Below are 26,086 nucleotides of genomic sequence, written 5' to 3'. Positions count from 1 at the left end.
TATATATATTTATTTATATTTTTTTAAAAATATTTTTCGAATTTTTGTAATATCTTACATATTTATTCATTTATCGTATTCGCTTATTACTTATTCTATATATTCTTATTATACATTTTTTATGTTTGTTGATTTTTTTTTTTTTGCCTTGATTATTACCGTACAGAAACTGCCCGGTCTACTGAATATAGGGGATCTGCAGTGCTCCTGTTCTGTCAGGAAGGGGTTAATAGGAGCACTGCAGATCCCCTATATTCAGCCAGGCTAAATTCCAAGTGGGGGGAAAAACCCCAGTCCTCAAGCTCAGGGAAGGGGCAGACAGACAACCAAAACACCCCCTCCCCTTCCCCAGCATCTACTGCACCTAAAAATTCCGACCATTTCAATTTTTGAAATTTTCCAGTAGCTGCTGCATTTCCCCCCCTCGGCTTATACTTGAGTCAATAAGTCTTCCCAGTTTTTTGGGGTAAAATTAGGGGCCTCGGCTTATATTCGGGTCGGCTTATACTCGAGTATATACGGTACTTTAGACTAGGTTCACACAGCGGATTTTACGGCAAAATCTGCTGCAGAAATCTTTCTACAGGCGGATGAAAGATTTCTTCCATTCATTTTAGTGAGAGCTTCAGGCAGAATCTGAGCAGGATACTTAGGCCAGGTTAAGACTGGGTTTTTTGGGCCGGATTTTGACATGGAATCCGCGTCAGAATCCTGCTTAAAAAACCTCCTCCCATTGAAATCAATGGGAGCCGGTCATTTCCTTTTTCCACGAGCGGTTTGTTCTGATTCAGCCGCGGACGTCCGCCTCACGACACCTCCCTCCCGACTAGGCCCATTCATTTAGGCTTAATCCAGAGTAGAGATGAGCGAGTACTGTTCGGATCAGCCGATCCGAACAGCACGCTCGCATAGAAATGAATGGACGTAGCCGGCACGCGGGGGGTTAAGTGGCCAGCCGCCATCAAAGCGGAAGTACCAGGTGCGTCCATTCATTTCTATGGAGCATGCTGTTCTGATCGGCTGATCCGAACAGTACTCGCTCATCTCTAATCCAGAGCAGAATGCTGCGACTGTGCATCGACATCCAGTTGCGGCTAGCCGCTTTTTGGACCGGAATCTAAGGTGTCCTCTGCATCAGATTCCGGTACAAAAATCTCACGTGTTAGCTTACCCTTAGGGGGTTTCACACGTAGGGACTCTACACCAAATTTGTGAAGCAGAAAATTTCAGCTTCAGGAATTTGAAGCAGATTTTTTCCGCTTGTGAAAAACAGACACAGATTTTGTTGCTGATTTTGACACTGAATTTGAGGCGGAATTTGGAAAAGAGTACCACTGTGTTTTGCCTTTGTTGGGCAGGGCCAGATTTCACTAGTGGATTTTGACAAATTCTGCGTCCAATTCCGCGCCTACGGAAAAGGTGTATTTTCCGCTTCCCATTTGCTTCAGTGGGAGTTCTCAGGCGGACCGCGTATTTTGGTCATGATTTTAATGCGAGAAGCTCCGGAGTAGGCTCAAATGAATGGGCCTAGTCCGGAGGGTGTTGTCGCGATGCGGACGCCGGGGCTGACTCGGCCACAGAATCCGCCTGAAGAAAGGACAGCTCACTTCTTTTTTCCGTAACATCTACACATGGGTTTACGTTCTTGGACGCCCCCTGAATGGAAACCTAATCCGCATAAAAAAGCAGTTACCATAGGAAACCCATGGCCCTCATAGACTGTAATGGGGTCCATGTGGTTTCCGCATGAATGCTTGCATTTTTTGCAGAGAGGGGAACGGAATGGCCCAAATGCAGGTATGAAGTGGGTCTGATACTTCATGGCGCCAGACTATGTTAGGGCTACACCCTCTTGACAGGAGGAATGGGTACACCTAGATTATGTGTGCATTGCCAGGATGAATAACAAATTGGTCATTTCTAGTCAGAGATGCCCTAGAATTGTTCATGTGATGACCGCTCTGTATGTGAGGTTTTCTTCACCCTGAATGTTTCTGTCTACAGCACAGTCATTCAGTCTCAGCGGTCAAAGGAAAGGAAATGCAGAGATGAAAGCTTGGTCTTTGTTGGTTTCATTCCTGCAAACTGAGAAACCACAATGGCGGCGCCATCTTGTCCCCATTGTACATGGTGTGAGCAGAGCCTGCTGGGTATGTCCGGTGACCTGACTTTGAACAAAGGTTGCTACTACTACAAGTGTATGTGTATATATATATATATATATATATATATATATATATATATATATATATATGAGACCCTATACAATAACGGGACAAAACTACATCTCCTATAATGCAATACAGTACAATCCAATATAAGGAAAAGCTGCAGCGTATGTGGCAGGACACAAAGGAACGGAGAACCTACAAAATCAGGAAAATCTATGCAACATTATATCTAAATATAGGCAAGCCTGATCCTACGGGCTTTGAAGGAGTCAGGTAGGTGTTAGCCGGGGTGGCTTAGAGGCCCATATAATTACAGGTTGGATTCTGGTTACCATACAATAACATGTCATGGAACTTGTCTAACTGGGTCTAGACACCGCCACTGAGTCAGGATCAGTCCGCTCCACATTATTCCTCACGGGTGACACGCTGACCTCATATCTCCTGTGAAAATGATAGATGCTTACGTCCCGTCCAGGCAAGACGCTCTGATCTTGTTTGTACAGAAAACCTGCAAAAGGCCAGGAGGTCACTGTTGTTTTTATGAGAATATTTGCAGAGCACTCAACTCCTGGAGAGCCATAGACGTCTGCCGGCCGCTCGGCCCAGATTTATCACTGGGGTGGAAGAGACTAAAACAGTTTTCCATTTTTGCAAAATGATGAGAGTGACAGCTGCATGCGGCAAGATCACAACTGGATGGATCATTGTGGCGCTATCTGTGCACCTAAAGCATTGAGTGGCGTCAGACCAGGGTAGTAACAAGTAATCGTGTGGCTATGGTATAGTATATGGCTATGTAGAGAGGTAACGCACACTGTAATACAGGCTATGTTCACACTAGTGGTCCTCTAAAACAGTGGTTACCCATAGACTATGATAGGGTCCATCAGGTTTCCTACATTGCAGGGATAATAGGCATACTGAAGTGACAGAATAGGAATAATACACACAGAGATGTCACAGTACAGGGATAATACACACAGTGATGTCACAGTACAGGGATAATACACACAGTGATGTCACAGTACAGGCATAATACACACAGTGATGTCACAGTACAGGGATAATACACACAGTGATGTCACAGTACAGGGATAATACACACAGTGATGTCACAGTACTGAGATAATACACACAGTGATGTCACAGTACAGGGATAATACACACAGTGATGTCACAGTACAGGCATAATACACACAGTGATGTCACAGTACAGGGATAATACACACAGTGATGTCACAGTACAGGGATAATACACACAGTGATGTCACAGTACAGAGATAATACACACAGTGATGTCACAGTACAGAGATAATACACACAGTGATGTCACAGTACAGGGATAATACACACAGTGATGTCACAGTACAGGATAATACACACAGTGATGTCACAGTACAGGATAATACACACAGTGATGTCACAGTACAGGGATAATACACACAGTGATGTCACAGTACAGGGATAATACACACAGTGATGTCACAGTACAGGATAATACACACAGTGATGTCACAGTACAGGGATAATACACACAGTGATGTCACAGTACAGGATAATACACACAGTGATGTCACAGTACAGGATAATACACACAGTGATGTCACAGTACAGGGATAATACACACAGTGATGTCACAGTACAGGGATAATACACACAGTGATGTCACAGTACAGGGATAATACACAGTGATGTCACAGTACAGGGATAATACACACAGTGATGTCACAGTACAGGGATAATACACAGTGATGTCACAGTACAGGGATAATACACACAGTGATGTCACAGTATAGAGATAATATACACAGTGATGTCACAGTACAGGGATAATACACACAGTGATGTCACAGTACAGGGATAATACACACAGTGATGTCACAGTACAGGGATAATACACACAGTGATGTCACAGTACAGGGATAATACACACAGTGATGTCACAGTACAGGGATAATACACACAGTGATGTCACAGTACAGGGATAATACACACAGTGATGTCACAGTACAGGGATAATACACACAGTGATGTCACAGTACAGAGATAATACACACAGTGATGTCACAGTATAGAGATAATACACACAGTGATGTCACAGTACAGGGATAATACACACAGTGATGTCACAGTACAGGGATAATGCACACAGTGATGTCACAGTACAGAGATAATGCACACAGTGATGTCACAGTACAGAGATAATACACACAGTGATGTCACAGTACAGGGATAATACACACAGTGATGTCACAGTACAGGGATAATACACACAGTGATGTCACAGTACAGGGATAATACACACAGTAATGCTCTAAAATGGAAAATATATGAAGTAACAGTACAATAGTTATTACTCATTAGAAATTCCTATTGTATGTTCTTCTCCTATGCAGATGCAGTAACAGACAACATGGCAACGGACAACAAACAAAGTAACCATTCGGCCATAATTCCTTCCTTTTGTCTCCTGCCTTATGTTGACTTACATTTAGTAGGTTAGAAAGCAGTAAATGATAGACAGAGAAGAATATAACTGCAGATCAGACTACACAAAGATGGCTTGTTGTCTATTACCATGGAGACACATAGGTCTGTCTAGGCCTTGTAGAAACAAAGTGGTAGGAAATTTTTAATTCTGACCTGTTACAAAGTGGCGTCATTTCTCAATTTATATGGACGGGGACAATAAAAAAAATAAAAAAAAACCCCCAATAGAACGTCCCTTTAACTTAGTATTACATCTTTTGAATACCTAGTGAATTGTTGGATATTGAAGAACGACCTGCACATTCAGAGGGGTCACAGGGTACGACCTTTGCAGTAATACTATTATTATAACCGTCCATGTATAAAGAGCAATTTTAGCAATTCATTTGTACGGCCCTCACTGTGCTAAAAAAGATGTTCCTTCAATTCTTTGGCTCGGTTTAGTTTTTATTATGTTTTAATACGGTTCTGAAAAGCCAAAACTTGGACAGAACTTTTTTTTTCGCAACACAAGATATAGCTTTTATTTATACCAATTCGGCTATTCTGATCTCCTTTACCGTCATGGTGTTCGCCGTATGGGATAAACATTTTAATATTTTTGCAGTTTGTGCATTTGCGGACGCAAGAATACTAATTTGTTTGGTTTTTTGACTATTTTTATTTGTGATCTACGCCTAGTTCACACAGGGATTCCGCATGTCCTATTCCGTCGTGGCTGCCGCAACGGGATGACGGTGCAGTGCACGGCATCCCTTCGCGGCTCTCATGGGCCTAGTCCGGAGGGTGCTGTCACGAGGCGGACACTGCTGCTTGAAGAAAGGGCATGTTGATTGTTTTTTCCGTAAAAATGAGCGCTAGTGGTCTACATAGTCCTCTATTGTGATGGGGTGGATTATGACGTGGATTCAGCTCCATAATCTGCCCCCTCTTGCCCCGTATGAACGAGCCCTTAGGGTGTAATTTGATTTATTTATTTTTTTTAAAAAAATTTTTTAACTGCCTCCATGGGGCTTCATTCTGCGATCATTGTCCCATACTTGGCAATACAAGTTAATGAAGTGGGGCAGTGGCTTTGTGGAACAGTGGTGTGCCCTAAGTGGCGCCCTTGTACGCTAAGGGGGCATTCACTCTTGCACCCATGTCCGTCCGCCGGGTCTCCATCCTATTCCCCTGGGAACCTGCATAGGGGACGGCTTCCCCGCGGTCATTTGAATGGGTTTTTAAAGCAAACCTCTGGTGTCCGTATGTAGTTTCTCTGTGGGGAAACCATTTTTTTGGGGGGCCAAACACAAAGTCGGACATGTCAGGAATTGTGTCTGTGCAAAACCCCCCCAAAAAAATGGTTGCCCCACGGAGCGGCTGCATACGGACACCAGAGGTTTGCTTTATGACTTCATTCAAATGACCACAAGGAAGCCGTCCCCTATGCAGTTTCCGCTGGGAATAGGACAGACACGGGCGCAAGTGTGAACGCCCCATGCATCTATTATTGGTACAATATTTTCAGTTTCCTTTTTGTTAGTGTTTTTTTTTTAAAGGAACAAGGAAGTGACAAAAGCAAAAATTCCCAGGGGTAATCTTAGTTCCTCCAAGTCACATTCCTACACAAGGACAGGTAAAGGGACTCCACATCGTATAGATTCCTATGAAATAACCTGCGGGTGCAGAGGGGGTGAGGATCTCCCGTTCTTGGCTCATGTAGCACATACCTAATGGCAACGGTGCCCCCTAATGGCAGTGACCTCTCTTAGAAGAATAATACGCTCTCACAAGAATTGTTCTGGAACGGTTTAAGGAACATGACGAAGAGTTCAAGGGGTTGAAATGGCTGCAAATTCAGGTCAAAGCTGTTTTGGTGAGACAAGGGCGATATAAATTTTATTAGACGGGGAATTTAATCTTACAGGGGCTTTCCAGGGATTGGTTCCTGCGCAGGTTCTTTATATGTCGAATGTCCATCTTCCAGGCTAGTTCTGACACCAGGTCATGGGATCAGAACCGACACTTAGCACCACAATAGTATTATGTGTATTACAATGATGAAGCCTGACCGTCCCCATACATGTAATACCGCCATAGGGTGCTGCTTCTCATCTCAAAACCAACCTAGAAATCCCAATGTCAGGACAGGAACTAAGTAAGAAAAATCTCCCTCGGATATTAAAGGGATTCTACCACTAAATTGTTTTTTTTTTTTGTGTGTGTTAGACGTCGGAATAGCCTTTAGAAAGGCTATTCGTCTCTTACCTTTAGACGTGGTCTCTGCAGCGCCGTTCCTTAGAAATACCGGTTTTAACCGGTATGCAAATGAGTTCTCTTGCCGCAATGGGGGCGGGCCCCAGCGCTCAAACGGCAATGGGGGCGTCCCCACTGCTGCCAGAGACCTCTCTTCAACGACGCCGTCTTCTTCTGGCTGGGGTCCCACTCCGCTCAGTACGCAGTACGCTCCTGTAATTTCTGTTGTTCTACGGAGAACTACAGGAGCGTACTGCGCATGCACGCAAGAGCGGAGTGTGACCCCAGCCGGAAGAAGACGCGGTTGCTGTTGAAGATGAAGGCGTTGCTGAAGAAAGGTCTCTGGCAGCAGTGGGGACGCCCCCATCGCCGTTTGAGCGCTGGGGCCCGCCCCCATTGCTGCAAGAAAACTCATTTGCATATTGGTTAAAACCAGTATTTCTAAGGAACGGTGCCACGGAGACCACGTCTAAAGGTAAGAGACGAATAGCCTTTCTTAAGGCTATTCCGATGTCGTAATTAGAAAAAAATGTTGCTTCGGATTAGACCCAAATGAATGAGCCTAGTCGGGAGGAGGGAATGTCTTCAGGCGGATGTCGCGATCAGGATACAACCTCAAAATCCTGACCAAAAATCCCTTTGTGAACTTACCCTTGTTGTGGACAGATTATCAGATAGGGACACTACATGTATGAGAAAATAACCCGGCTACAATAAGGAGATCATGGCTGGGTATCTGACAAGTTCCTACATTCATGGTCGTATCCATTGACAATTGATCAAGACAAGCGCTGTCGCCACTAAGATGGTTAGGGGAAATCTTTAAGACTACAAAATTTTTAATTATTGCAAAAATGTTTTACTTTTTTAATGGTCTACAAATCTAAACCTAGTTATGTTCATGGCAAACTCCCTTTAAGGCTGATGTGCGTAGGTATATATGGGGCACTGTATGCTTATTACGGTATATTTTAGTTAGATGGATATAATTTTATGCATGCTCTTCTATAAAGGTGACGCCTGTCAGGTGAGACATGAGACCCATTATATCCAGCAGGTCGTATGAGCCTTGACTAGTGTTCGTCCCAGGCTGCGTTCTCTACAGGGCTAATAAATGCTGATAAGGCAACGTCTTATGTCCTGAAATATTTCATGCGGACTATCAGGTCCTGACTGTGAGCCGCACATCATTACATCTAATGCGTCCTCTGCAGACATCATTAGGACACGCACCGCCATTTGTAACCTTCCAGCACCACTCGCGCGGGTTCTGTTCATTTATAGGATATATTACTGTATGACTCTTTCCTTATACAGAATTGGAAATCCTACCCCTCCCCAATCATGTTTCGTCAGGAAGCCCCCCTGTCAGACCCTCTTCTTAATTCTCTTTACACCTGTCAGAATTTTGCTGTTTTTTTTCCCCTGCTGCGAATTACATGTAAAACTTCTAGAGTCCTAGAACACCTTCTTTAACAAAACCCACAACTGTGCTCAGAGCGAAACCTCTAGCAGTATACTATATATAGACAGTAGCCCTGGTGCTACTACACTGTATGTCGTACTGGAGAAAATCCCTAGCAGGCGTCTTTATAGGATTTCACTGAGAAGTGGACGCCAGCAGCACACGGAGATGAGGAACAGTCCAGAAATCCAAAAATGACTATAACCAGACAGCAACCATGCACAAAAAGTTGTAGCGTTAATTAAAGGTTTTTTTTTTAGGGGGATTGTAATATTGATGAGCTATTGTTATGATAGGTCATTGGTATCAGATCAGTAGGGGTGTGACAGCCAGCATCCCCACCCGTCCGCTTTTTGAAGTGTTCAGGTGTTGCGGTGCTGCATGGTGTCTGCTGCTCCTGTGGCACTGTGCCCGTGGGGCGGCGCGGCCCAGAGCCTGGGGGCTTGGTCTGGTGGCAGGGGTGTTGCCGGACCACTGGATCACTCGCCCTGTGGGCGCTGTGTTGCACTTGTGGTGGTCGCTGTGCAGCGCCGCGCCCAGTAGAGTAGGAACCCACTATAAAGAGGTCGCCGTGAAGTGGCTAGTGGGCTTATGCACATTGATCAATATGTATACTAAGAACCTCATGTTCGGTATTGTAAAATTTTGCTGAGAAGCACAAGATCAATGTATAAGGTTGGGATGTGCGGGACATGTTTCTCTTTTTGTACACAGATTGATGACTGAATACATATTGACATATAACCCTGTAAGGACACGCAGGTACATCCTTGCAGAGTTAGTAGCTGCACAAGATTGGAGAAGTCGGGAGTTGGCTGTCAGTGACAGAGACCATTCCTGCATTTCCAATTGCTATATACACAGTGCTCAGTGACCGCCGCCATTGTAATGGTCATGTGATTATAGGGTACCAAAGAACTGGAAGTACTAGGGGGCAGGTTTCCTGCTGTAACTGGAGATAAAGTATCAGCCCCCATTGGGGTAAGTTCACAACGTTTCAGAAGCTGTCCTGCTGCTGAACTCGTTCCTCGGGCTGTGCCCGTAATTGTTCTGGCATCTCAGCAGCTCGCTGGGACGCCATATAATGAGCGTGTTGTTGGCGCCGATGATCCCCCTCAGCTCCGCTTGAGCAGAACTCTGTGACTTCTGGCTACCTTCATAGCTCTGGTTGTTTTAGAATTTTGCAACAAAATAGATTTTCTTTTTCCCGCCATGTTTAAAAGTAGCAAACTGCCAATTTGTAATAAAGGTGTTTTCCCATCCAGTGTGTCAGCACTGCCTGGAGCAGATCAGATAATATGCAGATGCTTGTACACAATGGACTCAGGGTTATCTGTGTGTTTACACAGCAAGATAACAGTCCTAGCTGAGATAAGCTGCTGCAAGAGCAGTGTAATATAGTATGTGAACATAAATTCATAACAGTCGTGAAGCCATGTCATTTACCGGGATAAAAAGTAGCCTATGTGTTAATCGAGGTTACAATCTATCTGTGTCAAATCATATCCAAATCTGTCCAGCCGTTTTTGCGTGATTGAGGAACAAACATCCATATAATATTAGTAGGATAGGATAATATCAGGTCAGTATAGTAATGTATATAGTTACAGTGCTAAATCTGTAAAGTATTTACTGTCACTGGATCTTCCATTCAAGTCCGCTAGTGGTTACATCTAGCAGTCATTGTGAGCAAGCAGAGCTGCAGTATAAAGCAACAGAAAATTGACAGATGGGAAGGAAATAGTTGAAGCCTTAGGGCCCATTCACATATGTCACATTTCACATGGATCAAATCCAAGGACAGGCTTCTTCCGATGCATGGTACACCTCCTTAAGGAAAGGAGGGACACGATCGGAACCTTTATATATGTTAAGGGTGTAAATGGGGTTCAGTAGGGAAGAACAAGGGGCACAATCTGAAATTGGGGGGAGATCAGAAGCAATATCAGGCAACATTTCATCACTGAAAGAGTAGTTGAGACCTGGAACAAACTTCCAGCAGATCTGGTTGGCAAATCTTCAGTAAGTGAATAGACGGTAATCCTGCCTGGGTTAAACAGATGTCTATGGAAATAAATCCGCCTAAGATTTCTGCTTCAGATATCCACAAACATACCTTTACCCTCTGGCATCAACACTGAAACGGAAGGGGATTTAATAGAGTTGAAAAACATGGCTGCTTTCTTCCAAAACAGCACCTCGCCTGTCTCTTGGTCGTGTCTGATATTACAACTTGGCTTCGGTGCGGCCGAGTCCCAATCTACCATGTTTGGAAGAAAGCAGACATGTTTTTCTAATCCTGGACAACCCCTTTAATTCTAATAAATCTCCAAATTCCGGCTCGGCTGAATTCCTCCCATTACATTTTTTGCTTTCGTTGATCCATGTCAGCATTTACTACTGTATAAATGTTACATACTCCAGGTCACTATGAAGAAGTCTTATTCATGGGGCTGTATACAGGCAGGACGTTCCGGGTATTAGAGAATTACAGCGTGCACTCTAGAGATACACCAGTTCCTAGAATAAGGGCACGCAATGGCAGGACAGGCACTGGCAGACAGATGTGGGGCTATGAATCCAGCTGGGTATGTACAGAAGGGTTCTCATTAGTCACAGCGGATTTCCAGGGAAGTCACAACCTAGGAGGGGAGGGGGAGAGGACGGGAGAAATCGTAGAACTGAGTCATTGTTGGTAGCGAATTACAGCTGCTAGAGCCCACATGTCCCTGCGCCCTGATATACCTAGCAAGGCAAACGTGCTGCGATATCATCAGGTTTATTATGTTATATGGATTATTAATTTACTTAGATTCCTTTATTTACTTGAGTCTTCAAAGGGGTTTTGGGAGGAATATGATAGGATAGGTTATCTGGATACTCAGCACCACCACTTATCAGCCAATCTTCGCGCCATCAACACTGCACTTGGGTAAGCGCCATTTCCTCTTCTCAGACCAGTGATGTCACGTTTACGAGCGACTTGGCTTTTCAGTACAGTGTGCTTCGTATACCATGAAGAGGTCACCATGCTCATGTGGTGGCATGGCCTCTTCATATTGCTGAGTGATGGGGTTGCCGGCTTTCAGATTCCTACAAGTCTGATGTTGATGACCTACCCGAAGAAAAGATTATCAATATCATAATCTTGGAGAAACTCTTTAGGCGAAGGCCCCACGTAGCGTAAACGCAGCTTTTTTGTTGCGTTTTCTGAGCCAAAGCCAGGAGTGGATTGAGAAGAAGGTAGAAGTCTAAGAACTTCCTATATATTTCCCTTTCCTTTTATAGCCATTCTTGGCTTTGGCTTAAAAAAACGCAACTAAATCTGCAACAAAAGCAACAAAAAAAAGCTTGGGGTCTTAGCCTAAGGCTGGGCCCCCACTTTGTGAAAATGCAGCTTTTTTGTTGCATTTTTTTGGGCCAAAGCCAGAAGTGGATTGAGCAGAAGGGAGAAGTATAACAACTTTCTATATAATTCCAATTCTATTTGTAACCACTCTTGGCTTTGGCTCAAAAAACCGCAACAAAAAAGCTGCGTTTCCGCAAGGTGGGGCCTTAGGCTGAGGCCCCATCTTGCGGAAACGCAGCTTTTTTTGTTGCATGTTTTGTTGCGTTTTTTTGAGCCAAAACCAAGTGGCTACAAAAGGAATGGGGGATATATAGGAAGCTCTTATACTTCTACCTTCTGCTCAATCCACTCCTGGCTTTGGCTCAAAAAACCGCAACAAAAAAAGCTGTGTTTCAGCAACGTGGGGGCTTAGCCTTAAAAAGGTTTTTCAGGGTAAAATTATGGATGATCTATCCAAAGGATAGGTTATCCTTATAACATCAGTGGGGCGCCTGACACTTGACAACCCCACTGATCAGCTGTTCTCAGCAGCTGATACACAGAGAATGGAGCAAGAAGCAGACAGCACTGTTCTCCATGTATTGGCTGAACTGAGGCACTGCCACTTAGCTCCCATTCAAGTAAATGGGATTTGATGTGCAATACCCTTGTCTGGCCACTACACAAAGAACAGCGCTGTCTGCTTCCTGCTTCATTCTCTGTATATCAGCTGCTAAAAACATTTTATTGGTGAGGGTTCAACACCCGACTCCCCTACCAATCTGATATTGATGACCTGTTCTTAAGATAGGTCCTCCAATATTTTTAGCCAGGGAAACCCCTTTAAGGGTTGAGATGATGATGATGATGATGATGATGATGATGATGATGATGATTATTATATATTTTTTTTTTTTTTTGAGAAAAAACAGTCCTGGGTAATCTGATTTTCTGGATTAGTGAACAGTGGGTGAAATATAATATACATAGAAAGGAAAATATCTTTAACTCTTTGTGGTCTGGTACTGGATGAGCAAGGTAGTAGATATTGAGAATCCCTCCCGGGGTTTTTAGTGCTTAGTAAATTTCCAGTTGAATTTGGCTGGTTTTTTTGGAAATTTTTTGATCATTTCCGTGTATTTTCTAGAGGCATGTACTTATCAGTTTCTTGTCTTCGCAGGTACTCAAAATGATGACCATGCTTGAAGAGGATCATCATCTTCTCCGCTGAACAAGTAACCATAACTGTGTTTCTGTCCACCAAAGTGTCATGCGGCAGACTTGATAATGGATACTACCCAAGCGAGCTACACAGGTCAGATTTTTTTCAAAGACTTAACTTGTCATGGACGGGCTCAAAATCGAGGAACAGTAAACCAGGACATAAGGAAATCCTACCAAATGCGCGGACACCTCTCACCAAATATGAACGAGAAGATGTGTACCGTTGTTCTGACTCGGCTGGAAGACGTCACTGGGTCCCGCCTTATCGAGGGTCAGGGCAGGAAATCGTCTAATATCTCTTGTTGGGTAGATGAATTTGGGACTCTAAAAGTTCATACTGGGCTTCCTTCCGAACCTAGAAGAGTGCGTTCAAAAGGACAACTTTTTCCAGAGGCTTCTACCGGAGACGGGTCTATGAAGGAGTTACCGGAACCCCGAAAGCGAAGACTAGCTTCTCTCAATGCCGAAGCGGTAAATAATTTACTCTTCGAAAGGGATGACGGTTGTTCTTCCAGAAAACTTAAAGATTTAAGCAAAGCTGGCGAAAGCCGCAAATCAATAGTGGACTGGACTTCTTTAAAAAAGTTGGGTAGCCACCCGGCCAGCAAAAAGAGCAAGCAGAGATGTCTAGCCCAACATAGGTCAACTTCAGACGACGTGTTTGACGACAACGTCAAGAGGGAAGCTAATGAAGTGTCTTATCCTCCTGCTCCAAAGAGGCTGGCAAGCTTGAACGCTGTCGCGTTTCTGAAGCTCACCAACGAAAAAGGTCATGCTTTGAGACAAAGGAGCAAGTCCAACAGCGACAGCGGACGTTCCGTCAACACTTGCTCGAAATCCAAACTGAAGGTAACAAAATCACACAAAAAGAACTGCATAAAACCTAAAAAAGACTTCCTTCTTCAGAAAACCGAAGACTACCGTGGCTGGCATGGAGGGTCCGACGTTGGATTTCTACAGCCGGAACGTCAAGAGCCAACAAAGTCTTTGGGGAAAGTGGAGGGCGTTCACGTGGAACAGTCTTCCAAGAGACACAATGGCTCCCAACCTTTGTACCACAGACTGCCTTTGTTAATGGGAGGGCAGGCTTCTATGAAGCCAGAGTATGGAAGACCAGGTGAAAAGTCTCCCACTCCCAAGCAAGACTTCCAACAGCCTTCATTTCCAGTACAACAGCTTCATCATTTGCCCGTTCCAGGAAGCCACTCGGATTGTATCTGTGACTGTGACTCCGCGAACCTGACGACTCTGGATGGAAGCTACATTTCTTATGGCCAAAGTGGATTACCGTGTAATGGGTATTCGGATTACTCCGTCTATCCGAAAGATGAAGTGTTTTCACAGCCAGTGCACTGTGAGGAACTCTTAGTGTCGCAGGGCTCTTTACATCCTAGCGCGTTGTGTGAGCATCTTCCTTGGTGCACGTCTCGCTATGCCTACGGAGAAGACACTGGCACAAACACAGATAGTCTTTGTGGACTGATACGGCTGCCACTTGGCAGGGTTGGCAGCACACACATGGGACCTAATACTTATCCATATAAGAAGCCTTTAACAACAGGTAAGTTCCATTTCTAACGTGTTCACGTGAAAAAGCAGAGATCTATATATTGTATTTGATCAAGAGAAATCTTGAATGTGGTTGTGTGTTATGACCATGGGCGCCGTTGCACAAAGAATAAACCAATGGGACCTCAGTCTCACGATTGCCAGGGCTCTGGAGATCAGAGCGTATCGAAAATAGTGGTATATATTATTGATATTTCCTAACATTTTTAGATCAATGCATATTGTATCTTAAAGGGGTTTTCTGGGAGTTATATATTGATGACCTATCCTTAGGATGGGTCTTCAGATTCTGATAAGTAGAGTTTTGACATTCACAACCCCACAATACCCCGGCTTCCCCTTCACAAGTCAGTGACGTCACATGTATTAATCGCATGACGTCACAGACCAGTTTGCAGCTCAGTCCCATTCAAATGAATGAAGCTGCAATACCAAGCACAGCCCCGATGAAGTGGATGGCGTTGTACTTGGAAAACAGTAAAGAGGCGTCAGCGCTCACTCGAACACTGCGATCTTTTCCCAACTGTTGGACCTCGCAGTAACCTATACTAAGGATAGATAACCAGTAAGTAACTCCCAGAAATCTCCTTTAGGTTGAGGCTCCACGTTGCGGAAATGCAGCTGTTTTTGTTGCATTTATTTGAGCCAAAGCCAGAAGTGGATTGAGTAGGAGGTAGAAGTATAAGAACCTCCTGTATGTTTCCCATTCCTTTTGTAGCCATTCTTGGCTTTGGCTAAAAAAAAAAAAAATGCAAAAAAAGAAAGCAACGTGGGAGCAACATGGTGGCTAAGTGGTTAGCAGTGCAGCCTTGCAGCGCTGGAGTCCTGGGTTTGAATCCTGCCAAGGACATCTGCAAGGAGTTTGTAAGTTCTCCCCGTGTTTGCGTGGATTTCCTCCCATTCTACAAAAAGACATCCTTAATAGAGATGAGCGAACAGTAAAATGTTCGAGATTCGATATTCGTTTTGAGTAGCTCCTCAATATTCGACTACTCAAATCGAATATCGAACCCTATTATAGTCTATGGGGGGAAAATGCTCGTTTCAGGGGTAGGCAACGTTCGATCAAATTATACTTACCAAGTCCACGAGTGAGGGTCGGGTTGGATCCTCCAAGAAGTCTTCTCCTTGCAGCGTCCCCGCAGCGTCTTCCGGCTCTGAATTCATTCTGCCAGGCATCGGGCCTGGGCAGAGCCGACTGCGCATGCCCGCACTACAAGCAGACATGCGCAGTCAGCTCTGCCCAGGCCCGATGCCTGGCAGAGTGAATGTAGAGCCGGAAGACGCCGCGAGGAAGCTGCACGGAGAAGACTTCTAAAGGTAGGAGAAGAACCAGCGTTGATTGGCCGACTGTATAGCATTCGGCCAATCAATGCTGGTTCTGCATCGAACTTTTCCATTCGAACAGCGAGTGGTACTCGATCGAGTACGAGTATTACTCGCTCATCTTTAATCCTTAACATATATTTCAGAGCCTTGTTTATCCCATAGCTATTCCTCCTGACTTGTCCGTGCACCTGCACTCTTGCACTGGCCGAGCATCCTTGTGTTCTCAGTACTGACAGAGTGTAAGATGCTGCCTATGACTTTCTGTTCTGCCTGGCGTAAAGGGATGGGTCAGGGCACCTTTTTTTCCCCATTTTTTTCTCCCAGTATTATTTTTCCGTTATATTTATTATATTACTCCAAAATAATTGGTGCAAAAACTGGATTGGAAGGGGCGATGCTATTAACTTCTTAGTGTCAAGAATGCCTAGCCCCTTATCCCTCTGAAGGCCCTAGCAATTTCAGAGAGCCATCTCAGTGAATTTTTATTTTTTATATTTTTGTGTGCGTTTTAACTTTTTTGTTACCCGGGAATTTCTTTTCTTTTTTTTTTTCTTTTTTTCTTTTTTTTTTTTTTGACATTTTGCACCTCTGGTAGCCAGAACAATTTTCGCTTTTATGGCATGTACAAGTAAATCTTGGAATTGTAAAATAAAAAAAAATATCATATTAAATCCCCATAGACGTACATGTATATTTCCGGAAATCTTGACACATTGTCAGAATACCTCTAATAAACACCTCCATGCCATTTTACGTCATATTATAATTTTTCATAAGAAATGCATAAAAATGAATATTTATGGCTAAAAGTGTGACCTGAGCAGAAAATTAGACACATAACACTTTCTATAAATAGAAATTCAACATGTATTACATCTTTTGTACCCCCCTATATACAGTAATTTCCATGAAAGTAGACCACCTTGCAAGTGACTTGGCATGCTGCTGACGGCCTTGTCCACCTTCATGCAACTTTGTCTGGATAAGTGATAAGCGTGTTATGGTGGGACCCCCACCGATCACAAGATTAGGAGTCCTGTGTCAGCCCCGTAGAGATGAATGTGGTAGCAGTGCCCATGCATGACCATGTAAGACACAGGCCCCTGTGTCACTAGGAAGACCCCCATCAAACCTTTATTACCTACCCTTATGACCTATGGTGCACGCTCTTTGGTTGTCACTTTTGACATTGAAGGTAAGATCAGATGGGGTTTTCTGGACCGGAACCTGAGCTGGCGGTCCAAAAACCGGGTAGCCACGACTGAAAGCCAGTGCACTGCTTCGGCATCCAGCCGCGCACTCCGCTCCGGATTAGGCCCAATGAATGGGCCTAGTCCGGAGGAGGGTGTGTCTTCAGGCCGAATCGCGAGGCGAAACAGCCTGGAGAATGAGCACCTCGCTTCTTTTCCGGCTCCCGGAAAATACTCCTGAGCAGCTCCTATTGATTTCAATGGGAGCTGTCTTTTTGGTCAGGGTTTTGAGGCAAATATGGCCTCAAAATCCTGACCGAAAAACGCTGTGACAACTTACCCTTAGGAAGTGATGATAAAACTACCATTGTGTGAGGTGCTACACTGTAAGAGGAATAATACCAGCTAGTAGTAAGTTTATAAAAGCCCATTCATAGGTGAAAACCAATATGGCTGCACTTCCCGCTGTCAGTTTTTTTTTTTTTAAATGGCGGCTGTAAATGAATAGAAAACCGTGAGTAACTCAGTCTGTGAAGCTCATCTATTTTCTGAATTTCTGGTGACCAGGACTGGATGTAGGTAACCTGGGACAGCTTATATCACTGACGTGAGGCCTAGTAATGGGCGCAGCTTCAGCCAGGGTATTGATATGGCAACCATATAGTATTCCTTGTGGTACAGCCCAGGCATTGAGGTTATATGGAGTGGGACAAGTCCAGCCGCCCTCCATCACTTATACACCATTCATTGCTGCATTACTTCTCTATGCCAGATATCTAGCTTATGGGGGAGATTTATGTAGACCGGCACCTCCTCATAAATAAAATCGTCATGTCCCCCACGGTGTTCTCGTTCAGCAATGTGGCAAGGGTAGCGTGAAAGAGTAAGAGGTCACAAAATTTTGTGCAAAAATTCTTACTTTTTGTACACCTGATAACTGGAGCCCATGGCAAAATAAATCTCCCCTATAAGATGGCTTCCATTCAGTGAGGCGGTGCTAGAGACTCCGCTCTCTGGTCTTCCATTTTATCGTCACGTTATTGTCCAGCATTACCACTACATGAAATAAAGCACTATTATATCTGCCACTCCCATTGAAATGAATGGCGCAGTGCGCCCGCGAACAGAGGACTGAACCCTTCCTTTCTCCAGTTTTCTTGACTTTCAGACCCCACTAATCTGAAAGTTCTCCCTTTCCCTTGCGAAGATGGGGAAACGACTATTTCTGGCAACTTCTCTGTTCATTTTGGCCAAGTGTGCATGTGCATTCTGAATGCAAAGAGGAGAAAACACTGCAATGGTTTATCTCCCATGAGAACAAAAGGAACCTGATCTTTCTTACCCCCGACACCTGCCATTGGGTGAAATCCAGGACCCCCCTCCCCTTTATACATTTATGGTGATCAGTGACTTCAGCTGACATTCATGTGCAATGTACAGCACTCTCAACACTTCTACTCTGCATTGAAAGGGACTTCAAGGTGGGCAAATACCGGTCCACACAATAATTAACCCTTAAATGTGATGAGGCTTCTTGTCAGGCTCTTGGTCTGTCGACTAGCATATTAAGGTACCCAAACCTCTTGAATGGCGTTAGTCTAACAGCTACTCCTGCATCCTCCAGTTGACTTGGCTGAGCATGCGTGTATTGTCTATTAGTGTTGAGCAAATAGTAGATTTGAATACTTCGCTCCCATAGGAATGCGTGTTAGCGGCCGGTGCCGCCGGCCAGCGCTTAACCCGTTGGTGTTCGGCCACTTACATGCATTCTTATGGGAGCAGAGGTATTCAAAACTATTCGTCGAATACTGTTCGCTCATCTCTATTGTCTATGGATAGAGGCTGACAGACACTGCCAAACTGTACTGTCGTTTTAATATGAGTGGCCATTGTATTCTGCTGTATGCACAAGGGTGGAAAAGGAGTCATAAAAAGGCCTACAGCCCCTTTAGATCATGCCTTCAGTCCTCCCCATATTAGTATTACATCCAGACATGTCGTTTGCTATTAAATGCTGCTATTTCCTTTCTCTCTTCTCAGATGGATACAAATCACTTGACCAGCTGAGTTTAACAATCCCCACGGCAGGTCACCCCGTGTCTCCTGCTCACCCACTCTCAGGATGCCCAGTTCCAAGTGTCCCACCTGCTGCTGAGCCTGTCCCCTACCTACAGACACCCAACTCAGAACCTCAGACAATGGCCATGCTGAAAACTGCACGTGAATGCCCGCAGAGCTCGAAACCTCCAAGTGGCTCGAAGTCAGGAGTTCGAAACACGTCGGGGTGTGTCCACGCAGCAGACAGCAAAACAAGCAAAGGTCACAGTCACCCCAAGCAACAAAGAATCAGTAGAAGAAGAGCTACAAATGGCTGGATGCCTCTGGGAACAGCCTGCGAGAAGGCAGTTTATGTTGTGGTAAGTGTGCTCCATCTTTTCCATTCCGATGCTGTATCTGATAATGGAGGTTCTGCTGTTGGGACCACCAGTGATCAGCTACGATCTGCAAGGAAACCAGGTATTTAATTTCTCTGCAGCACCTCTACAGGGGGAATGAGACATTACAGGCAGGGCTGTGGAGTCAGAGTTGAGACCGATTTGGGGTGGAGTCTGAGCGATTAGTTATATTATACAGTATGCCATGGCTGTCAGCCATTTATGAAGGAGTCAGAGCAGGCATCAGGCTTTGGAAAGTTACTGGAGTTGGAGTCGGTGATTTGGCCTACTGACTGCACAGCCATGTAAAAAATGAATCCCGGGGGCAATACGGTGGCTCAGTGGTTAGCACTGCAACCTTGCAGCGCTGGAGTCCAGGGTTCGAATCGTGCCAGGAACAACATCTGCAAGGAGTTTGTATGTTCTCTCCGTGTTTGCATGGATTTCCTCCCATTCTACAAAGACATGCTGATAGGAGAAAAAAACAAAATTACATTGTGATCCCTATATGGGGCTCACAATCTACATTAAAAAAATATTAATCCCAAAACAGCAGTGGAATTGCATTTTTTATTCCCATACAGTCTCCCAAGACATTGTATGGAACACTAAATGGTGTCATTCAAAAATAAAACTTGCCCTGCAAAAAACAAGTCCTACAGACTTATGTTATTTTAGCAAAAGCATAGAAAGTTATGACTCTTGCTGGATGTGAAGTAAAAAAGGATAAAACCGGTCATGTCCTCCATGGGCTAAGGATAAAATACATGAGTAAGTTTGACCACGTTTTTCTGAGCGCTATATTTCTTCCCACAGAATGAACCTGAGCCTGCTCTCCGAAGAAGTTACCAAGCTGTGGAGAGGAATGGAGAGATCATCCGAGTCCGAGATACTGTCCTTCTTAAATCTGGTCCCAGGAAAAAGTCCATGCCATATGTGGCCAAAATATCTGCTCTCTGGGAGGAGCCCAAAACTGGTACTTTATTGTATTTTCTTTACATTTGTGGTAGTGACTGTAGGGATTGTAGGTCATTGCCTTGACTATTACTGTAGTGCAATGAGTATGTCCCTTCATTTCTTCTAGGTGAGCTGATGATGAGTCTCTTCTGGTACTACCGGCCAGAGCACACTCAGGGAGGACGAAATCCCAGTATGCACCAGGTCAGTAAAGAATGGAAATGTACAGTTTGGCAACTATTTCACTCCATAACAGTTGCCAATATGGCATTTGTACATAGACTCTATTCACATGCATTTAAGGGGATCCTATCATTGGATACCCTTTTTTTTCTTGATCACACGTAGGAATAGCCTTAAGAAAGGCTATTCTTCTCCTACCTTTTAGATGTCTTCTCTCAGTAGAAGTGCAGGTTTTCTTCAGTATGCAAATGAGTTTTCTCGCAGCACTGGGGGCGGTCCCCAATGCTGCGAGAGAACTTTCCATGCCGACTGCGCATGCCAGGGCCACATGAAAATGGCCGCTTACACTGTAAGCTGGTGTAAGCCGCCATTTTCTTGTGGCCATTTACAAAGTAAGCTGACGTAAGCGGCCATTTTCTTGTGGCCCGGGCATGCGCAGTCGGCTCTGCCCGAGGCCTAGAAGATTGAAACCCAGGACGGAAGAAGACGCAGGGAGAGGGCGTTCCAGAAGAAGATGGAGGCGTCTCTGGAGAGTTCTCTCGCAGCATTGGGGATGCCCCCAGTGCTGTTTGAGTGCTGGGGACCGCCCCCAGTGCTGCGAGAGAACTCATTTGCATACTGAAGAAAACCGGGATTTCTAGCAAACTGTGGAGTGGAGAAGACATCTAAAGATAGGAAAAGAATAGCCTTTCTTAAGGCTATTCCTACATGTGATCGAGAAAAAAAAAAGGTATCCAATGATAGGATCCCTTTAATAGATCCATGTAGGATCTGTTGTTTTCACAAACCCATTCATCTCAATGAGTGAATTGGATCCATGAAAGCAGACTCAAGAATCTGATCCGTGAAAAACTAGTAACAGTATGGTATGTTCACACAGCGTCATTTGAAGGCGATTTTGAGGCCTTAAAATCGGCACCAAATTCCATCCTGAATCTTCCTATTATATTCAATGGTAAGAAGATATGTAAGCCTAATCAGAGAGCAAAAGATAGGGTAGGAATCCGGAGGGATGGAAAGTGGAAAAGAATTTGAGAAGGAATTCAAATTCCTCTTCACTTTCTGCTGTGTGAACTTACCCTTAGAGAGAGGAACTTTCACCAAGTCAAATTCTGTACTTCATGCAATAGTTGAAGCTCCATTCGTTCTTGAGCAGTTCGAATTTTCTCTCTAGTGCCCACCATTCCTGGGAAATCAATGCTGTTAGGGTCCCTTCACACGTGTAAATGTTCCGAATCAGCGGTGTTAAAACAGATCCCATTGCTTTCTATGGGAGCCGGCATATGTGCACTCCCCATAGAAATGAATGGGCTGCTTTTTTCAAAATGCCAATATGCTAATTTGGCTCCCTACTGTCAGACATTCCTAGGTTGGAACAGAATCAAAGACCACCCACCTGACAGTAGAGAGCCTAATTAGCATATTGGGTGCTGAAACTAACAGCATTGATTGCTCAGGAATGAAGGGGGCTAGAGTAAAACAATTCCAACTGTTCCAGAATCAGAGAGAACTAAGCGCTTTAACAATATCTGCATGTCCATGAGCCTGTATATTAGCAGATATGCTGATACTGATGATATAGGGGCTTTTGACAACTAGTTGGAGGTATAAATACACTTTTTTGCTCTTTTCATATGTCACTTACAAATGTCTTTTGTGCATGCTACAATATTAATACCTTTACAACTCCTTCCAGAATGAGATATTTGCATCCCGTCATCAAGACGAGAACAGTATTGCATGCATTGAGGAAAAGTGCTATGTCTTGACATTTGCAGAGTACTGCAGGTAGGTGGCAGTGTTGTACCGTATAGATATTCATGTGTTGCTATGAGATTTTGAAATAAAACTGTTGAAACAAAACAATCTATGAAATTTTAATAAATTGACAATTTTGATAGATTAAAAATTATGCTCTAGCACTAACTCACGCACTGACACATGGAACCTGCTAGTAAAGGAAGATTAAAGGGGTATAACCATCTGGAATATTAATGGCATATCTATAGAGTGTGCCATGGAATAACAGAGGTTTAGTTATTCTGGTAGGTTCCAACAGAAGTATATGGAGAGAGCCACCAACACGGACAGCTTACTCTCGATTCAATGCAGTTGCGAGACAGGAATTAGGGACGCCACAAGTATCCTTTGTGTTTTAGTACTTTTACACACAGAAATATTTTTGTGTAGCTAAATTCCAAGTACAAATAAAAATTTCAACCCATCCCTAAAAAAACAAGCCCTCATACAGTAAGGAATTTTTTTAATAATATTTTAATTATTATTATTATTATTATTATTATTATTATATTTTAATTATTTATTATATTTTAATTATTTATTATTTTTATTATATTTTCATTATTTATTATTTTTATTATATTTTCATTATTTATTATTTTTATTTTTTTTCCATTATTTTATGAGGGTTTGTTTTTTAAAGGATGGGTTTAAATTTTGCTATTTTTTGGGTACATGTCATTTATTACATTTTTACAAATTCTCTTGCTTGGGTTGGATGGGGGTAATACAGTACACCCCTTCCTCCGATCCTAGCAATTCTGCCACTGTTTTTGCTTCTCTTTCACTACACTATTGTTATTATGGTTTGTTGTGATTTTACCATATATGTTTATTTGTCTATAAAATATCTTGTTATATACTGTATATAGTATGCACTGCCGGTGTATATGACTGTTTTTGATGCTCCTTTTTTTACAGATTCTGTGCCTTGGTAAAGCGTCGGAAGGAGGGCTGTCCAAATAGGAAAGCCTTGATCGTCCCTCCCTCAGAAGAGTATTGCACCCCTATACATCGCAGGGTTCCAGACAGCACCGACCCAGAACTAGTATTCTTGTGCCGGCACGTGTACGATTTCAGACATGGCCGAATCCTAAAGAACCCTCAGTAGTACAAGTTTCTGAAGGAGACATCCACGTGAAAAGTCGGTGTCAAGGCCTTTGCAGCCTAAGACTGCTTCAGACATCTTCCCAGCCACATCCCCCCAAGAAGAGAGGAGAGTTGGGAACTTCTTGTAGTAGCCTCTTGGCTCTGGATTCAGGAACAGACACTGCTTACAGTACTCAGCAGACGAAAGCACAGCACTTCAATAGAGATGAGCAGTAATTAAAAAGAAAAAAAAAAAAATAAGAAAATGAGAAAAAATATAACATATAAATATATATATAAATATAATAAAGTATATATATATATTATATATATATATTGGGGAAGCATAAGCCAGTACATCAGGTCCGGAACCATGGTTGTAAGGTTGTGTAGGGATGTGTTAGTGCATGATTGGACCGCGATTGGTTCGAATGCCTTAAAATGTCACACAGGTCCCTTTCATACCCACACATAGTACTTCTGGAAGTTCAGGCCGGTTTTGTTTTTCCCGTTTTATTTTTTTTGTAGAGAGTACCTCGTCCTCTTCCATTAACTTATTGTGTAGCCCAGCGATGAAGTGATCAGAACTGCCCGTCGTTTCAGGTTTTCGGTAGATATTCCACATATCTGCTTTTTCTATCCAGTTTATTTTCCAATGAAGTTCTCGTCGAGCGTTGAGAAAGAGATGAAGTAGAAAGAAAATTGAATCCAGACACAATAGTTTCTTGCAGAGACTGTATAGCGGTGATACATTTTTAAGTTGGGCCCCCTTCCCCCCCCAGATTGTGTCCGCGGGTAATTAACTTACATTATATTCTCTTAGAGGGTCCAATCACTTGATATTTCTTACCTGATCAGGTATATAAGATGAGGCTTGTATACTTTGTCAGAGACCGTATAGATCAGTCACGTTCTCGTCAGCAGAGTTATATAAAGCAGGTCTGTCATCACAATATGCTGGGGGCATCTAAGATAATCTAGAACATTCTGATTCTTGGAGACCCCCACCAAAAACAAGGGACTGATATCCCTTCGGTAGTTTTTAGCACAGCAGCATTCCTACCCACTTGCTGTGAAAGGAGCTGCAACATACAATAGACTGTATGAAAGCACACCGCACGGCAGGTATTCTGCTTAAAGAACCACTCCGGGGCTGTGGAGTGAGTAGGCCAAAGCACAGACTCCGACTCCTCCATATGACTGACAGCCAAGGTCAGACAAAAGTAGTAAAGCTCCTCTAACTCAAAAAAAGGCAGTGATTGAATTCCTTTGAAGTATATATACAGTAAGCTATGCATCTAATTAATTATACAAAGATTAATAATTGTACAATTAATTTTTTTTTTTTTTTTCCTCAAACCAACTCTGATTCTGACTCCACAGCCCTAAATACTATCCCCAGCATTTGAAAATGAGTCTTAATGACAGTTTTATTGTGAAGTTATGTGCTTCCATCTGGAGCACTGACCCCTGCTGCTCAGATGCACACAGTGTGTCCTATAAAATTAGAGATTAAACTCAAGACAAGTCTATTAGACCCTTGATTTGACTCTCATAGATCTACATTGATCATTTGAGTAGTTGAGAGGTGACCAGCGCTCTGGAGGAGAGCACATAACAAAAAAAAGGCAGTAATTGAGTTCCTATGAAGTATATACAGTATGCTATGCATCTAATTAATTATACAAGTTTAATAATTGTATAATATAATTGATTTTTTTTTTTCCCAAACCAACTCTGATTCTGACTTTACAGCCCTAAATATTATCCCCACCATTTGAAAATGAGTCTTAATGACAGTTATTGTGAAGTTATGTGCTTCCATCTTGAGCACTGACCCCTGCTGCTCAGATGAACACAGTGTTTCCTATAAAATTAGAGATTAAACTCAAGACAAGTCTATTAAACCCTTGATTTGACTCTCATAGATCTACATTGATCATTTGAGTAGTTGAGAGGTGATCAGCGGGGAGCATATAACAGGCAGTAATTGAGTTCCTATGAAGTATATACAGTATGCTATGCATCTAATTAATTATACAAGGTTAATTGTATAATATAATTGATTTTATTTTTTTTTTCCAAAATCAACTCTGATTCTGACTTCACAGCCCTAAATATTATCCCCACCATTTGAAAATGAGTCTTAATGACAGTTTTATTGTGAAGTTATGTGCTTCCATCTGGAGCACTGACTTTTTCCCTGCTGCTCAGTTGCGTAGTTTCCTGTATAAACGGGAGATTAAACTCAAGGCAAGTCCATTAGACACGAGCTGAATCTCATAGGTCTACATTGATCATTAGAGTAGTTGAGAGGTGATCCGTGCTCTGCAGGGGAGCACATAACTTTACAATGAAACGGTCAGTACGTTATTTAATTACATTAGGAATTGATGTCCTATTCTAGAGATATGGATATATGACGTGGAGCAGGATGTCCAAATAAAAAGCCACGACAGGACTCCTAGGGATGACAGTGAGAGTCCTGGTTACTCACAGTGATTGACAGTCTTTTAGGTAGACGCAATAATACAGGGGGCAGGGGAGAGCTATCCATCATGCTGTGTGTACAAAGTAGTCAGGACTCTTACTGTCCTTCCGATGAGTCCTATTAG

At 43.3% G+C, this 26,086-nt stretch overlaps 1 protein-coding gene across 2 annotated transcripts in view; it reads left to right on the top strand.

The window, feature by feature from the left end:
• Positions 1-24,779, top strand: part of BAHD1 (bromo adjacent homology domain containing 1) — a 115,704-nt gene extending 90,925 nt beyond the window's left edge. For both annotated transcript variants that reach the window (XM_075283051.1, XM_075283050.1), the window contains exons 2-7: positions 12,876-14,480; positions 19,048-19,424; positions 20,259-20,418; positions 20,527-20,603; positions 22,279-22,370; positions 23,304-24,779. In XM_075283051.1, the coding sequence (XP_075139152.1) occupies positions 12,983-14,480; positions 19,048-19,424; positions 20,259-20,418; positions 20,527-20,603; positions 22,279-22,370; positions 23,304-23,493 (2,394 nt within the window). In that variant the 5' untranslated portion in view covers positions 12,876-12,982 and the 3' untranslated portion in view covers positions 23,494-24,779. The remainder of the gene's footprint in view (positions 1-12,875; positions 14,481-19,047; positions 19,425-20,258; positions 20,419-20,526; positions 20,604-22,278; positions 22,371-23,303) is intronic.
• The last annotated feature ends 1,307 nt before the right edge of the window (positions 24,780-26,086 follow it).

This window comes from Leptodactylus fuscus, chromosome 7, assembly GCF_031893055.1.
Source record: "Leptodactylus fuscus isolate aLepFus1 chromosome 7, aLepFus1.hap2, whole genome shotgun sequence".
Lineage (NCBI taxonomy): Eukaryota > Metazoa > Chordata > Amphibia > Anura > Leptodactylidae > Leptodactylus > Leptodactylus fuscus.
This window is presented reverse-complemented; position numbering and strand designations above follow the sequence as displayed.